This window comes from Crinia signifera, chromosome 3 (assembly GCF_055691185.1).
Source record: "Crinia signifera chromosome 3, ASM5569118v1, whole genome shotgun sequence".
Taxonomy (NCBI): Eukaryota; Metazoa; Chordata; class Amphibia; order Anura; family Myobatrachidae; genus Crinia; species Crinia signifera.
In genome coordinates this window covers 279,084,843-279,103,288 of record NC_139219.1, presented here as the reverse complement: position 1 = coordinate 279,103,288, position 18,446 = coordinate 279,084,843, and the positions used below count along the sequence as shown (strand labels likewise).

Sequence of the window (18,446 nt, the reverse complement as noted above, 5' to 3'; positions counted from 1 at the left end):
TCTCTATCTCTCTATCTCTCACTATCTATCACTTTATGACACTGCAGCAGCAGCACTGACAGTTATATATATGAAAAATAACCCCTGCACCCCCAAAAAGTTGCTGGGGGTGCACAAAAGGGGGGCAGCAGACACAAAATATAGCAGTCTCTATCACTCTCTGTCACTATCTCTCTCTATCTCTCACTATCTATCACTCTATGACACTGCAGCAGCACTGACAGGTATATTATATATATATATATATATATATATATATATAAAAAAAAACCTGCGCCCCCAAAAAGTTGCTGATCAGTTAATTTATACTGATCAGCACAAAAGGGGGGGCAGCAGTCAGTTATATAAAAAATATATAGCACAATCTGTCACTATCTCTCTATCTCTCTCTCTCTATCTATAACTCTATTACACTGCAGCAGCACAAAATATAGCACTCTCAGTCACTAGGCCTCTCTATCTCTCTCTCTCTATCTCTCTCTCTCTAACTCGATGACACTGCAGCAGCACAACACAGCACAACACAGCACAGGATGAAGCAAGATCCCAAGCAGTGATCAGGTAAGTATTGAGCAAGGTTCTGGTCAGTATATGGCGGCAGCTGGGCACGGTGACCGCACTGCACGCTATTCCAGACCGGAATGGCGTCTGCAGTGTAGTCACCGTTAGTTTAAACCCCCCTCCATGGCTGTGATTGGTCCGTCGGTCCGACGAACCAATCACGGCCTTTGGGGGCGGGCGGGGTGACACCAGTGTCACCCTTACACCCCGCGGTGATTGGTGCTGTACTTTACAGCACCAATCACCTCCGATCCCGTGTCACCGGCGAACGTTATTCGCCGGTGACACAGAAAACGCTGTGAATGGCTGTTCACACTGAACAGCCAATCACAGCGATCGCCGACGGGGGGGCGGCATCGCAGCCCCCCCTGGGCATGCAGGGACATGTCTGCTGTCAGGGACAGCAGACATCGTCCCTCTGTCACTGCGTCTCTAGACGCAGTGACAGTTTGAAGTCATGACGTATATATACGTCATGTGTCGGGAAGTACTTCCCGGCCATGACGTATATATACGTCAAATGTCGTGAAGGGGTTAAAGATAAAATTTCAGTTTTAAAAAACGAGAGGGTTTTTTACGTGTGTATTCTAAAGACATGGGTAAATTATCGAATAGTAACCTTAAATTACTTCTTATATTAGCGGCAGCCACTAAGAAGACAATATTGTCACAATGGGTATTTCCTGACTATCCCACGGTCTTTAGTACATCCCAGAAATACCTTTTTATTTTCTATGAATTGGCCGAAGCCTCAATATGTAAAAAGAGAAAAGATCTGAAAATTTTCTTGACATCTGGCTTCCATACATACAAACCTTGTCTACAGTCATGAAAGAGGCAATAATAAACCGCTTCTGTGATACCTCTTGGTTGGATATTGGTGTAAATCACAGGGGACCCCCATTTTGATACCATTCCCATTGTATATAGGTGAAGTTTGTACAGATATTTTAGTGACTTTGTTTACAGACATTACTGAGCTCTCCATTTTTATAGTCTGCTGGAAAATATACATTAGTGAATTTTTTGTTACTTCAAAGGTCACTTTACACGTATGTATTTTTGATATGTACAGTTGTGCTTATAAGTTTACATAACATGCACACAAGGGTGTGCTAGGGTATCAGGCCAAAATCTCCAGGGTATGTAAACTTTTGATCACGGTCATTTGGGTAGTTTCTGTTATCATTATGATTTTAATAGAGTAAAACACAGTTGTTTGACAATAAATTGCTTCACCCAACCACTAACCATAAGTGAAAGAAAAGTTTGTAAGTTATCAGTTATTTTCGCTGACAAATGGCCAAAAAAATCACAAATTCTGCTAGAGTATGTAAACTTAGGAGCTTAACTGTATATACAGGTTGAGTATCCCTTATCCAAAATGCTTGGGGGACCATAAGCATTTTGGATAACTGTATTCTGTATTTTGGAAGAATTTTTATATTTCAATGGGGTATTTTGCATTTAAGTTGTAAAAGCACATGAAATTCACAAACAGATTGTATTTTTGTGTGAAACAAGGTCTCAAAACATTTTCTTGTACAAGTTTAGTGACAGTTATATATCATATACTCAGTAGTGCAAGTTACAGATGTCCCCAGTTGGTTTTTAGCAAAAAAGAAATAAGTACATTTTAGAGACTGGCTTTCAGAATAAATTTGGTCAACGGATATTTGGATAAGGGATATTCAACCTGAAATGTATTCTGTTGTCCCTTTGCAATGTGAATAGGTTTGATGGCTTTGTTTTATCTGGTCAATAAATTTAGGAGACACAAAAGTATTATAGAAGAGTTTATGCCAGATATATTTATTTAAAAACAAAATGAAAAAGTCAGAATAGAAAAACAGACACCCTTGTATAACATCATAAAAGGGTCAGCAGTTACATGCAGAATACAATCAAGGCTGGATAGTACATCTCCTCCGATACATGGCAGTAATTTATACAATAACGTAGCTAAATAGATATAGAATGGAGAACACATTAAAGCTGGATACAGGACACCTGGTTTAAATTTCCCAAGATGCAGTAAAATTCTGTGTTGTCTTGCAAGGCACTTTACATTTGAAGATCATCATAAAAAAAAAAATACACTTATTTAATGATGGAATCAGAAGACCGGTTATAACCCAATTATGAAACCAGAATAAGTCACAAGAAAGAATTCTGATTTCTCTTTAGGCCACCAAATGGTTACAACCCTTAACAGTTGCGGAAATCGTTTTTTCCATTGCAAGTATTCTGCTTTATGGCGATTCCCAGCACACACATAGGATATGGCAAAATCATTTGTTTTATAAATAGAACAGTTTTTGGCAGTCGAATGGACAGAAATCAAGGAATGGCCGTCTGGATATATAATGAAACCGCAACTTTCTTCATTGTGTGTTCACAAAAGCATGAACATTGGAAAGTGAGCAGGTAAACTGTATATTGCTTACAGTCGTGGTACTACAAATTTCAGCATAAACTAACTATCAGAAGAAACACGCGATTAGAATAGCGGCCATGGGACACAACATTTTCCTGACTCTTTCTAGAAGTAGCGGCCATAAGTAGTGGGGGTAGATATAGGGTTCCAACAGTCGGGATCTGGACAGTCATTAGCCCGACTGGCCGGACTCCGACAGCATGGCGAGCGCAACAAAGCCCCTTGCGGACTCGCTGCGCTCGCCACTCTGTGGGCACGGTGGCTCGCTACGCTCACCACCTACTCTATTCTCCCTCTGTGGGGGTTGTGGACCCCCACAAGGGAGAATAGCCGGTGGCCGTCGTGAACCCGTCTGTCAGTGTTTTAACAGTCGGGATCCCGACGTCGGGTAAAGGACTGTCGGGATCCTGTCCAGCACCCAAGCAGTGGCATCAGTAAAGAAGACTTCTTGACCTCAAAATTATTTGTGTGAATGATTGGGTGGAATGTAACGTTAGAGGAGTATGGTGGAAAAGCGGGCTACTGGTCTAACTAGAATGTTTTTTTTTAAAGGGGCAAAAGGTATTGTTTTGCCTTGTAAATGATAGCCCATTAAAAAAAAAAAAAAAGGTCCGAGTTCGGTAGACATCCAGCACTGCAGTCATATTCAGGCGGCATTACACTACATCCAGAAATGGAGTAACAGCAGTTAGGAGAAATCAACTCCTTGTCAATGATTATTCTACACACGGTCCTTCCTGACTAACTTCACTAGTAATCGATGACCTGAACTATCATTTCAAGACCACTTAAAATATACATGTATAGGGGTTGAGAGCTTCACAGAGCTAAAAACAATTGAGGGAAAAAGGTTTCCTACATAGAGCAGACTCTTTTTAGGGAGATGTACTATTTTGCATGTACTGATGAATGGTATTGAATGGATACATTGTCTGCAATAAACATGTATGGTCTCTAATCATTTGCGTTTCTGACAAGATATCCGGTTGATAAATCTACAGTGACTAGATAAGTCAATAGGTGGACACCAAAAGATTGACACAAAAAAATTGACATGATTTTTGTCTTCATTATTTTTTTGGTCTGACTTTCTCATGCTTTCGGAGCTGATCGGGCACCAGGCCGAAGAATGTCGAGCAAAGTGAGCCATACGAGGCTACACAAGACATTAATTGGTCCACATGCAAAGGTGATTAAATAAATAAAAAAAGTGTGACTTTGCTAAAGTCAACCTTTTTGTGTCTATCTAGACACTGTAGATCTTTTAATCTGGAACCAGAAAACAAGTCACACTAGAAAAAAAAAAAAATTATCAGATTTTTTCAGTATAAATCAGAATTGATCTGTTCTAAAAAGACAGTAAATGAATTCATAGATAGCAAGAAACCATTAGAACTTCACATATAGCATGAGCCCTCCCTTAAGGCAAAAAGACATTCTGAAAAAAGGAGTAACATTGTTATTCCAGCACGTGCGTAGTCAAGAGGCAAATCAAGTACACTTCCGGAAATATGTTCTATATAACAAAATACATACCTACCTAATATGATCACACAAAAATAACCTAAACTTTGGAGGAAAACCCCAGAAACCTTAAAACCGGATACAAAATTGAAAATATATATATAAAAAAAAAAAAAAAAAATCTAATTGTAACAGTGGAGCCCAAACTCCAGAGGCTAATTGCAGCGGAGTTTGGATAACGCAAGTTTAGGAAACATTGTAGCTGGGACTCTGGTAATACTATGAAGTCTGTAACCAGTATAGTAGCTGAAGTACCAGTGCAAGCATTAACCACATTAATCATTGAAATATGTATGTAACATGAGTGCATAGAACACTCCCAGACTACGGGTGAGTTAAGGGTCCAAAGCACAGGGCAGGTGATTTCAGTATATACCCGCACCAGCAGTGTAGCACTGGAAACCTCTCGTAGAACCACAGGTGGAAGACACTCCAAAATAAAGTGGCGGCTGTTTAAAAGACACCAGTGCAGCAAACATCACTTTGAGCCTCCATAAGCGAATTGGTACCCGGTTGACTGATTTACAATGTCTAGACGGACCATGTTGTGGTCGACCACGTTAGATGCCTAAAGATAGTCTACCACATCTAGATTGACAGTTACGGAAGCTAGATAGCCGTGTTAGAGCGACGAGAGTGTGGTTGACACAAGTTATTCCACTTTTTTTGGTGCGGAAGGTCACAGGTCGACTTGGTTCATTACTTTATTATCTCACTGTACATCAACTCTGATAACAGTGGCTCGAGCTCAGCGAGGCACCATGCCCAAAGTATAGCGAGCGCACATCTACAGTGTCCACTGTGACATTCAGCACCAAAAAAACGTGAAAAAGGATAGTCGACAATAAGACTGGCGATCTAAACCGCTTCGATCCACTATACCATAACCAACTTGAATTAGAGGTAGAGTCTTATTGTTAAATCTTAGGTTTAGGGAAGTTGCCCTTAAATGCTAAGAGCCATATGTAACAGTCTACAGAATGAAGTGTATTTTACAATACTGCGAGAGACCTTACAGTATGGATTCTGGGATTGAAGCTTTCGGAATACATGTAGGAAGGTTATATAGTGTTGATGGATTCCCAGACATGTCAGTGCTGAGTATGAAGTGTCAGCTTGGTTCTGAAATAAGTCTTCAATAATTAACACTATATGATGTCACATTTTATCAAGGATGCTTTACAGTCTAAAACCCATGCGTTGAATATCTTTAATATGTAACATTTCTGGACTAGTTCATTAAAAAAAAAAAAAAAAAGTTATAGTGGTACTTTCCTGAAGGACTTGAATGATTTTTAAGGCCCATTAGTTTACAAAAATGTTGTACAAACATTACAGGTTTTATAAAAGACAAAGCAACTGTAAAATATACAATTCACAGGGAAAATATTAAGTGTTAGTGGGGCCTGAGATCATATTTGAAGACAAATGGAATAATCCATCCAGTAACATTAATCGTAGCCCAGGTTCTCTACCGTCACTGCTGGGTGCACCGGGCAGGTCAGAGACAATGACAGATGTCCAGAAGTCAGAGTGCAATTCTTCCTTCTTCTCCCGATTTCTTATTGGGTGTCACAGAATGTTTCCGGTTCTAAATACTAAGTGACTAAATGTATCAAACTTCACCGGAGATGTCAAGTGAGTGATAAGTAAGGATAAAATCTATGAATTAAAAAGGTAAATAGGAGTATGCAAACCTAGTGCAGTGAACGGTGTACAAAGGCTTATAGTGAACGCTTATGTGACGGCCAATGAGCAATTGATGTAACAGACTATACTTTGTAAAAAGCCTTTTTATGTACAAGTTATAAAATAGATGTGCCACTACTCAAAATATATTGACCCCCCCCCATTCCCAAAAATATAAAAATGAAAAAAAAAAAACATAACCATGTGTAAAGCTGGTCAGTATGTATACTGCACGATAGGTCACTGCAGAGAACACAGCTCCTGCTTTGCACCGTGATCAGGAACCTGGGAGGAAGGATATATGACGTTACAGGAGTACTGTAGGAGGGTGAGAGAGGGGGGGGGATAGAGGGAGAGATAAGGGATGCAGCCTTACCACTACACGTCACCTTCTCCGTGTCTCTGGATCTGCATCTGCGCCTGCATTCTTGTAATCATCTCCTGCATGCGTCGAAGCTGTAAAGCAGGAGGAGAACAGTCAGGGACTATATTGCGGCTGGCTCCATGAGTATCAGAGGCTGCAAGGTAACACTTAGCTATAGTCATCCATTAGGAGGTCTTACCTCAGCTTCCTTCTCCTGCAGTATCTGGTCCTTTGACACTTCCACATTCTCCACTTTGCTGTAAGAAAATGACAACAAATACTTACAATGTAAAATATCATTTGGGTCCATCATATGCTGGTTGAGTAAAAGGGGAGTTTATTAAAGCTTGGAGAGAGATAAAGTACTAAACCTTGGAGAGAAATAAAAAATAAATAAAAAAAAGGTAGAGATAAACCAAACAACAACTGTCATGTTACAGACTGTTTGGAAAATGACAGGACCCGATTGGTTGGTACTCTCACTCTCTCCCAGGATGTGTACATCTGGTTTCATGTGCCCAACTGTAATATACAGCCAACAATGTAAACTACACCCCACACAAGACAGCGCCGAACATGTTGGCGTTGTACCTGGAGCCACCTCTTTTCAGACGCTCTGAGCGGAAGTTTTCGTAGTGTAGATCTTGAGTCACCTCCTGCAGGTCCTGCATGTGTGTGCTGGAGAGAAGAGGAGACAACACATTGTACTTACACGGGAATGGTAAAGACGGAAACGTGATCACAACCCAATAACTCACTATTGTACCGATTTCTACTCCTCAACAAAACATTTCAGCCTTTGTCCCGAGTCTTAACCTTATTTTATTATACAAGTGTATCAAACATAAAATAGGAAGATAGAGGTGCTGTATGCGGATTGCACGTCTGCTCTGTACACGCCTTACTCTGAAAACAGTGTTTCATATACCTACCCACTCATTTTCATAACAGGACTTTGTCTATAAGGACTGATTCACACTAAAGATGTGCAACACAGGCATGCTGGGTAAAATGGAACGCGTCATGCTGGGTAAAATGGAACGTGTCAGCTGGAGTGTTTATGCCACACTGAACAACAAACCAGACTGAAGAAATGCTCACACTTGTCTGCTGTATTTCCCTGTTCGCAGGGGCTACAGCAGAATGTGCTGTGAATGTGATCTGTACCTCGCATTACCATCTGAGGTATTAACAGATTTAGGTATTCACTCTGAGAATTCACAACAAATTATTTCAGGCAGCAGTTCAGATAAGCAGATGAATCAATTTGCATTCAATACCTCGGCAACTCTATGGCTAGATCAGTCACATTGCATAATCTGTATCGCATGTGATCCCATTCATTGTTGTGGGATACTATAAATCCTTTTTGCAGCAGTGACAGTCTCTGGATCAGATGCAATGCACACAGGATCGCATTAGAATTAAAAGATATGTGAATTGACAATTTTCACAGGAGTTATCATCCCAATGTATCACAATCGTGTGAGAAGGTCCAAAAATAAATTAAAAAAGGAAAAAAAACGCACTAGTGTACGATGGCAGATACATCCAGATAAGTCAGGCTCAGATAGCCCATTACATGGTTGGCCACTGTCCGTGATCACACATCTCCAACTGCTACATTCTGAACTTTCTGGTGGTGGTTTCAGTGAGGTATCAAAGTACACAGCTACACTTACATGAGCATTGTCCTCAGCTTCAGGAAGTCATTGTGTTCTGGGTTCTCTACTTCAACCACACCCCATGGATACAGACGACCTCGGACCTTTTTACCTTTGGCCTCTATCAGCTGATTTGATCCAACAACCGAGAAGGGGATACTGGCCTAAAAAGCATAAGACAGTGGAAACACATGGAACAGGTCTGTCGCACATGGAAATTGGACCAGATTTATTTTGATCACCTGATTAACAGATCTAGCATGCTACACCTACAGATCTGACCTGCTGCGCCAATTGTGCAAGTCGGTGAAGGAGCCCACACAGAAGCCCTGCACATGCGCATGCGCATATGAGAATATAATGTATTATAAACGGATAAAAAACAATAACAAGTTAATAGTAGATTGAAGCAGCATATTGAACAGGTTGTAAGAATAACAAATTATATGTTGGGAAGTATAATGTGGAGGCTGCAGTGGAATGATTGAAGTAACAAGCTGAATTAGTAGAATAAACTAGAGTAGACAGAGGCAGTGAGAGGAACAAAAATACAGATAGAGAACACCAATACATAGAACTGGATCTAGAACAAACTCACCTTTAAAAGCCTTGTTTGCTCCTTAAAGTCCTCATCTTCATCTGACTCAGCATCTGGGAGCTGATAAATTTTGATTCCATGTTCTTCAATTTCATCCAGCACCTGATAGAAAACCAAAACTGCAATTTTATCCCAGGAACTACAAACGTGCCTAAGGATACAAAGCATGGGAATCCATACACCAGCATTAAGTATATGGGCAATATGCAGAGATGGACAACTGGATGTACATGTATGTACTCCCACACAGTGTGCACAGGACAAAAAGCATACGTGTCAGCATGCATATCTCGTACGTATATAGCAGTGTGCCTTCCCGCCCTTCAGTACTATGGGTGGGCGATCATTACCAGCTTATACTAGATACAAAACACACAACTATAAATGGTGTATTTAGAGTTCTGCACAGATCGCCACTGCTCCTTTGTATTCCCGTAATGAAATGAGACAATGTGAAAATGCCCAATTGCTTCTCCTACTTTTGCAGAAGAGATTGTGTATAGTTCTGTATTGCATGTATCTATCTATCTAGTGTCCATGAGGCTCCAAAACACTGCCATCTGTTGGGATCGAGTCAAACTACAACTACTAGCTTTCAAAGCATTATCTTTCAGGGTATAGTTAGATATTTATATTTATTTCAGAGCGATCTTAATAAACTAGACGAGTGGGCAAAAGAGTGGTTCAATGTGGATAAATGCAAGGTTATGCATCTTGGGAGACATAACCAATGTGCTAGTTATAACCTAAGCGGGGAGGCAGTGGGTAACTCAGAACAGGAAAAGGATCTAGGAGTCCAAATTGATAAACTGGGGTGTAGTGCTCAATGTCATGTAGCAACAAATAAGGCCAACAGGTTACTAGCCTGTATAAAAAGGGGTTTGGAGCCTAAGGACTCAAATGTAATTATGCCACTGTACAAAGCATTGGTTAGACTGCATCTAGAATACGGAGTACAATTCTGGGCCCCGCACTATAAAAAGGATACCATGGAACTGGTAAAAGTCCAAAGAAGATCAAAAAAGCTAATAAAGGGAATAGTGAATTTAAACTATGAAGACAGACTGGAGAAATTGGGATTATTTAAGCTAGAGAAGAGACGTTTAAGGGGGGGCATGCTTTATTTTATAAGGGACTATCTGGTGCCCTTTTTTCCTGTAAGGAAGGACTCTAGGACACATGGGCATGAGTTTAGACTAGAGGACAGAAGATTTTGTTCCCTTAGAATGAAAACATGTTACGATCAGGGCAGATAAATTGTGGAATGCTCTTCCTGGCGTTACGAGGAGGTGTCGGCGGACACAATAAATATGTTTAAAATAAGGTTGGACAAACATCTATTTGGTAAAAACATCCAGGGGTACAAACAATCATAATCGGTCTTTAAATATATCAGAATACAATGCATATCATAAGGGATGTAGCTAATGGATCATACATGCTAACCAAGGTTTAGCTCGATGGACGCACATCTATATTCGGCCTTTACTACTATGTAAACATATACATACAGCCAAAAATCATCATCACGTTCACAGTTAGAACATGTTAAAATTCTGCGGGGGGGGGGGGGGGGGGGGGGGGGTGTATGATTTGTTTGGCATTACTCTCTATGGCGCCCTATGGATCAATTAAATACTTGCGCAAATAGCTGTTTGGGGGTGGCGGTTTAGTGTGTCAGGGACATTTCAGTTTGCAGTTTATTGAGATGGGAGCTAAAGTGTGTGAAAAGTGTCCCAAACCGAAGAACAAATAATATTTTTCTGATGGATGCCCATTACTTTTGTTACACCCCCCCCCCCCCCCCAAAAAAAAATATTAATTTAATCGTCCCATAAATGTCAAAACATACCGCAACCTATGGCAGAATATGATATGTGTACATTACTATGATCACAACTCATACAAATGGAAGTGCACCTCTTTCTAAAAAAAGAAAAACCAAAACGTTACTTAAAAAATGTATACTGAGAGACCAATAAGGCTATAGTTAAGAGGTATAAGCAATATGGTACAAGCATTATGCAATATTTTGGGCATGGCAAGAAGGTTGGTTCATAATCGCTGTACAATTCTTACTCTTCGCTTGAGTCTTTCACGCTCCTTCAGAGTTAAAGTATCTGCTTTGGCGATCACAGGAACAATATTCACGCGGTTGTGTAACGCTTTCATAAACTGCACATCAAGGGGCTTTAAACTGCAACAAACGACTGCATCATCAATATACTTGTACAGTATTCCATAGATTGAAAACATTTTTTTTGGTACTTATGTATTATCTGGACTCCCATGTTAAATGCACATCATTTTTTCATACCCCTACTATCCAACTACGCATGGAGTTGATTTTATATAGTGTGGCGAGCGCAGCGAGCCACCGCGCCCGAAGCGTGGTGAGCGCAGCGAGCCCCGCGAGGGGACGTGGTCTCATAAGAAAAACGGGAGTCCAGATATTACATAAGTACCTTTTTTTTAAATTAATATGATTTTTTCACTTAAGCAGGCTGTTTTGAATATTGGACCTCGAGATTGTAGGTTGGGTCTGGAGCTGGCACCGTAATTAAACTGTAGTTCAAAAATATGATGAGAATGTCGGTAGGGAGGAGTAAAATTACTGGGATTTCAATCCAGGGATTGGTGGACCAATTTGCTCATGTGCCAGGCAACATTGAGCACCAGCAGTGGATCAGATGCTGCAGAGCAAACAAGTACCTAGCCACACACCACTGCTTAAGGCCTGCTGCACAGCAGCTCCCAGCATGACAAGGAGTCTCAAAGCCAATCCAAGGTACCAGAGGATTGAGAGTTTCAATCCTGAGTTTCCACACCCTCACCTCCCGCTGCTACAGTGCACAGTACCTTGCTTAAATTTTTTTTTTATAAGGGCTGTCATGCATCGCTTCGAAAACATGCCGTACTCCACGGGCACCCACAGAGGAGCAAAATTCTGGGGTTGCAGTGGGGAGGAGCTTACAGTTAAATTCAGGTGCCAGATGCAGCCCCAACAGGCAGGCCCATGGTCCACTGTTCCCCAGCCTTGCTGCAAGAGCAAACATCAATTCTGTGTGTGAATATAGATGATATATTATGGTTATGTGTTAAACGTTGCCGATTACATTATAATGTGACTGGATAGCAGTTCAATAATACAGAAGTGACCTGATGTCAGAAATGGAGCAAGTCATGACCTTCACATACCCATGGCCAAAGGGGGAGATGAAATAAAAGCAGCAGTGAACGCGGTTATCCACGATGTGTCGTCGGTTCAAACCGCTCTCATCATGAAGATATCGCTCAAACTGGTCATCCACATAGCGAATGATGGGCTTGAAACTGCATTTAGTAGAAACAAAAAGAGGTTACAAAGATAATGTATCAATCATAACTAGCATCCTAAACATAAAGCTTTATTTACATTCTAATTTGTGTCCGCTGCTTTGATGTACCATTTTTATTTATGAAGGTGTAAAGTTATAAGCCAAAAAGTGTGGACATCACCAGCTGAAGACGTGGGTTGTACCCATCAGAAGTTAAATAAACTGTACGGTTTCTTTACAATGCCGAAATTATAATGAACACAGATATTTCATGTTTATAAGCATTTGGATTGAGTAATACCCCTTTTCCCACCTATAACTAGATATCTACACATTAACCTGGCAACATGTCGTCATCTTCTCCAGGAGAATTGGGGCTTATGTATGAAGAGTTGCGTGGTAGCACACACAATATGGAGATCACTTTTGGATGAAAATATTTGGCTGTAAGAACATCTGACACGATAGATCAATGGTTCTCAACCTCGGTCCTCAGGGACCCCCAACAGTGCACGTTTTGCAGGTCTCCTCACAATGGGGGAAATTTACTAAGATGTGTATTCTACTTCACATGTGCTGTTGCTATGGGCAACCAATCAGATCCTGTCTACTATCTTCTAGAAGGTGCTAAATAAATATGAAGTAGATTCTGATTGGTTGCCCATAGCAACATCTAGTGCACCCTAGAAAATAAGACAGAATCTGATTGGTTGCTATGGGCAACATCTTTAATTTTTAATCTTAAAGTTCTAGTAAACTCTCTCTATAGGAGGATTATAGGTTCAGACACCAGGGGTGAGATTTAATAGGATGAGAGATCTAGAAAGTGAGAGATTTTGTGAGAAATCTCCAGTTTTTTTAAAGCGGCAATCATTTACACTGCAAAACCAGTTTGATTTTGCAGTGTAAATGATTGCCGCTTTAAAAAAAACTGGAGATTTCTCTCAAAATCTCTCATCCCATTAAATCTCACCCCTCAACTCCTTTCAAATCATAGATACTAGAATTATTAGATCTCAACAGTGCAAGACTATCCACAATCCACCTTCCGTACATTTCCTCTCCTTCCTACATCACCACTCTTCCTTACATATTTGCAATAGGCTTGTTATTCAGGGACATCAGTATTATTAGCTGGTTGAAGACCTGGGATCTTATTGTTAATTTGCCGTCATTGGTTCTCACATTTTGAACTAATGAAGAGAACCTGCAGTATAAGACAGCATGACCATGAAACAGGGGGTGTGGTACAACACACCGACAGTCGGGCTAATAGCTGTTGGGATCCCGACTGCCGGGTCTTAGACAGCGCGGCGAGTGCAACAAAGCCCCTTGCGGGTTCACTGCGCTCGCCTCCTATATTCTCCCTCTATGGGGGTCGTGGACCCCCACGAGGGAGAATAGCCGCTGTCCATCTGTCTGGGTTTTAGCAGTTGGGACGTCTGTGTAATGACTGTCGGAATCCCAACCGGTTAGTCATCCGGCACACGAAACAGGAAGCCAGCGCTGGCAGGTACAGAACAATACTGAAGCTTATGAATGTTAGAAACTTTCCGATTGGTGATTACTGAAATAAATCAGCCCTGTAATGTCCCAATACAAAACACTTTAGGAGAGGGAAGATTGTGTGTGAAAGATTTTCCTACAGAGATTTCAAGATCACATTGAAAGTGCCATTGTTATGTGCTTCCAAGAAATAATCTCTCACCAGTCCTCGCAATTCATGGCATCACCATAGCCTGGAGTATCAACCACAGTGAGACGCAGCTTCACACCTCTTTCCTCTATTTCCACTGTGGATGCTTCAATTTCTACTGTGCGCTCAATCTTATCTAGAGAGATCACAGACAGCGCATGTGAGCAGCATAAACTGAACCAGATAAACTTCTGTTATAGATACTATATATAATAAGTGTGCCAGTCTATAAATAACACAGTCTGTTACATGGCAGGCAGGAGCTGATTGGTTGGTTGTTTATCACTCTCCATTTTATCACTTTTGAATCTTAGTGCATCTGGATCCATGTTTTTTTCAGGCAACCTGTGGGTCTATAGTAGGAATGAATGCAGCATGTTGACAGTTCGTAATGACTACAGCTGTGCACCAGCTAGGTGATTTGGAAAACGTGGACCGGTAGATCTCGAGGAACCGTTTGCCCAGCCCTGCTTTAGACCTAAATTGGAGACTGGGATCGGAGTACTCAGCCTGCCAACAACACTGCAATATAGAGTTATGGCAGCTTGTACATCCAATAAGCACAGGTATTAGTGAGATTTCTCCTCCCAATTCAGGGAATAGAGTGTTCTACTGGGCTTTGCAACTACTCTTCCCTTTAATCAGAACTAGCTAATGTGTCCCATCTATATTCAAAAACAAACTTCATCCGCATGCATAAATGAAAAAAGCTGTTAACACGAGTAAGCTTAAGGAGGATAAGTTACTGTCCGGTACTACACTAGTGCAACTAATCTGCCTCCAGTTACTGAATGTACCACCACAAAGCTTGCGTTTGTTGTTGCAGGAGGGCTAGAAAGGGGAAAATAAATAAGTAACATCTCTCACCTGCTGCCCCAGGCACCACACGTTCTGGATACAAATCAGTCAGGAAGAGGCTGTTGATCAGAGTAGATTTCCCCAAACCAGATTCTCCTGAAGGAGGAAGAAAAAACCCAACACATTATTTAAAAAAGGTACACCATCTATAGCAGTCCCTATGATCAGGATAACATTACATTAGAGATTAATTTAGAGATTAGAGATTACGTGCTAGCTGCTCAACCCTGCCTACACCCATGTTCAAGAAGTGTCCCCCAGATGAAGGAATCTGCTCATACCAGCAGGTGAGGGTCTGGGCCAGTGATGATGCCGGTAATAAATATCAGAGCTCACCACCAGGGGTGCCAAAAGGGCCTTCTGCTCTCCGACTCCAGGGCCTGCTGAGAGCCCGCCACGTGATTTGGGAGTTTACTCCTGGCAGAGCATGTAACCCCTGGCAGAGCATGTAACCCCTGGCAGAGCATGTAACCCCCCTGGCAGAGCATGTTGACCCATGGCAAAGAGCATGTTAATCCCATGGCAAAGAGCATGTTAATCCCATGGCATCAAGCATTTAGGTAAGTGGAACTTACAGTATGTGGAATAATATGTGCGGTATTATATATAATAGACATTACAGTGTGTGGCATAATATGCAATGAGCATTACGGTGTGTGGAATAATGTGTAATAGGCATTATGGCATGTGGTAAAATATGTAATAGGTATTACAGTGTATGGTATAATGTGTACTGGCCACTACGGTATGGCATAACATGTAATAAGCATTATGACATGTGTTATAATATGTAATGGGTGTGTGACATGTGTAATAGGCATTATGGTGTCAATTTTTGTCCCTGTATCCACCTTGGAAGCAGTGGCATAACAAGGGTCAACTGAGTGTGCGGGGAGCTCCGGCAGTGGGGGCCCCAGGAAGTTGTACCTGGGCCCAGGATTTCTCTTGGCGGCCCTGCTCACCACTCACTCATCGCTGCCCCGTATATACTGGGCAGCTTTGAGCTGAAAGCAGTTCAGGACGAGCAAACTGAGCTGCTCTCATCCCAATGTTGCCCAGTGTGTATGGGCCTTCACAGGTTCTCTATATGGAGCATCTCAATTAGGCTTGCCATTATAAAGACATAGGGAAGAGCAAATCTAAGTGGATGTATACCAATGCTTAATGTTACAATCATAGGTTATTACAAGCTATAGGTATCTAGCAAGGATGTAGCTTCTTCCCTAATATATGTACAACAATGTTCAGTATTAACGTGTGATGTTCCCTGTACCAGAGCCTCTACTACATAGTACATTATGCATAATAAATACCCCTTTGCGTTCATTTTTCCATACAATTTTGTTTTCCTCTTGTTTTATTTCTGTGTCCGGATAAGGGCCCTTATTCTGATCGGTGCGGCCGGAGCCGATTATGCGGCCAGGACCGTGCGTGCGAAACCCCGCCTTCCATACGGATCGCCAACTCCGTCCGTATGCGGTAAGAAGCTGTCCGAACGGACCGCACGTGTATTTTTCACGGAATACGCCTCCTCCATCTAAGGGAACCTCCCCCATCATTCGATGGTCGCAGACCATCGAATGCAGGACCGTGTGCTCCACCAGCACCCGCAACCTCAGACCACACGGACATTTTTCCGTGCAAAAGCAGGGATCTGGGCGGGCAGCTGACATCCGGCGATGTCATATGTCCGCCCCCTACACGTGCGTCACGACCGCATTACCATACGTACGCCCAGCGTTTTCATGGGAACTCCCATGAAACGCGGGGCGTATGCATATGGTAATGAGCCCAAATAGCCCTTCACGCCCCTCTCCACCCCCTGTTCGGAGTGTTCACATATCATACGGGATTTGGCCGTACGCCCCGCTCGCACATGCGCAGAGACGCCTCTGCACATGCGCAGACACAAAACATCGGCGGGCCGAACGCACGCGGATATATCCGCACCGATCAGAATAAGGGCCAAGGAGGCTGAGAGAGGGGTTAGGATTATATGGAGGCCTGCACATTTGCCCCTACAGTATAACCCACCCCTGTTCCTTCTCTGCTTGTATGTAGGCTTGTTTCTGTATCTCACTTTAGAAGATTCCTATAACTAGTGAGCATTCAGTAAATAACCATATGCTATTAGCGAGTACTCTTTGTGATAGGTGTGGTGATGAAAAATTAAAGATCGTATCCCTGTATATCCATAGGTAGAAAAAATAAAAAAATAATTTACATCATAAATTAAGGGGTGGGGGATTACTAATAGGTTTTCAGCTTTTTGTTCACAGCCCCTTTGCTAGTATTTACGTATCATTGTAACAGTAACTGGCCCAATCACATGCAGGGGTAAAAACTGAACTCCCCCCATAGCTTGATGTTGAAGCATTCAAGTTAATCTCGTAGAAGATTTTTTTTTTCAAAAGTCTTTCTAAAATAGGATTCTCCAGGTGGTTCTATTCCATTTAAGCTGACAGATAAAAGGAGATTGGAGAAGGGGTTATTTATCAGTGGCCAGATATCCAACATTACAAATAGCTGGGATAATCTTTACACCACAATCTTTGTAAAGATTCTGTCTACATTTTTTTTTTTTTTAATTCAATAGATTTTTATTGAGAATGACCAGGTATAACAACTTAACATTAGCAATATGCATAGTAAGTTAGAGTACATTATATACATTTGAGAGATTAGAGAGACCATAGAAAGACACTCAATATGGGTATAATGTCAGTTACTATTCCACGTGGCCATTAATTTTGTGTTTTATAGTCAATACAGTATTAATACAAAACCATGAAAGTTGGTTAAAGGGGATTGAGATGGGAGGGTGGGGAAAAAAAGGGGGGGGAGGGGGGTTGAGGGGAGGGGAAGAGAAAGACATGTATGCAAATGCATAAACACTTTCAGAGCTTTGTATACATGTACATACCTACACATGAACATTTATCTATTTAAATTTAAATGGGTCGAAAGAATCGCTAAGTAATTGCGGCAGAGTGAAGTGACAGGGAAACAGGTAAAGAGAAAAAAAAAAAATATATATATATATATATATATATATATATATGTATATAATAGGAAAGAGTCAAGGAAGAAGAAGAAGAAGTGCCCTCTCAACGGAGTCCGGGTAGTGGTAGAACACGAAAGAGATACCACGGGGACCATATTGTGTGGAACTTGGCTACAGAATTATTCCGGAGACTAGTGATATATTCCATTTCGGCTATGTAGTTAATCCTATTTATCAAAGCATTCAGGGAGGGTGCATTGGTATCTTTCCAGTGCTTAGCTATTAGAGATTTGGCTGCCATGCATATATGCATGGTAAGTTTGTCCTGATGTTTAGGGAGATCGGGGATAGGGGCATGAAGTAAGGCGATAGTAGGGGAGAGGTCGAGCCTTTGTCCCAAACATTGTCTAATCAGGGTTTCAACCAGGTTCCAGAATGGACGAAGAGAGGTGCATGTCCACCATGTGTGGAAAAAGGAACCTACTTGTCCACATAGCCTCCAGCATTGGTTCGATGTAGCAGGGAATATGGAGTGTAGCTTGGTGGGCACTAAGTACCATCGGGTGTAAACCTTGTAACACGTTTCTTTAATTGCTACGCTTAGGGAGGATTTGGCTATACGCAATCTAATTTCTTCCCATTGCTCGTCTTCCATTGGTTGGGAAAGATCTGCTTCCCAGGCTAGTTCATGTGGTTCGCGGGGTGGTGGGTCGGGGGCCAAAATTGAGTGGTAA

General features: G+C 41.6%; 1 protein-coding gene across 3 annotated transcripts in view; it reads right to left on the bottom strand.

The window, feature by feature from the left end:
- Nucleotides 1–2,346: 2,346 nt before the first annotated feature.
- SEPTIN2 (septin 2) overlaps nucleotides 2,347–18,446 on the bottom strand; it is a 34,394-nt gene continuing 18,294 nt past the window's right edge. For all 3 annotated transcript variants that reach the window (XM_083178194.1, XM_083178195.1, XM_083178196.1), the window contains exons 4-13: nucleotides 14,718–14,804; nucleotides 13,863–13,986; nucleotides 12,036–12,170; nucleotides 10,917–11,034; nucleotides 8,838–8,939; nucleotides 8,258–8,403; nucleotides 7,167–7,253; nucleotides 6,775–6,832; nucleotides 6,588–6,667; nucleotides 2,347–6,496 (exon numbers count right to left, since the gene is read on the bottom strand). In XM_083178194.1, coding sequence (XP_083034320.1) covers nucleotides 6,590–6,667; nucleotides 6,775–6,832; nucleotides 7,167–7,253; nucleotides 8,258–8,403; nucleotides 8,838–8,939; nucleotides 10,917–11,034; nucleotides 12,036–12,170; nucleotides 13,863–13,986; nucleotides 14,718–14,804 — 935 coding nt within the window. In that variant the 3' untranslated portion in view covers nucleotides 2,347–6,496; nucleotides 6,588–6,589. The remainder of the gene's footprint in view (nucleotides 6,497–6,587; nucleotides 6,668–6,774; nucleotides 6,833–7,166; nucleotides 7,254–8,257; nucleotides 8,404–8,837; nucleotides 8,940–10,916; nucleotides 11,035–12,035; nucleotides 12,171–13,862; nucleotides 13,987–14,717; nucleotides 14,805–18,446) is intronic.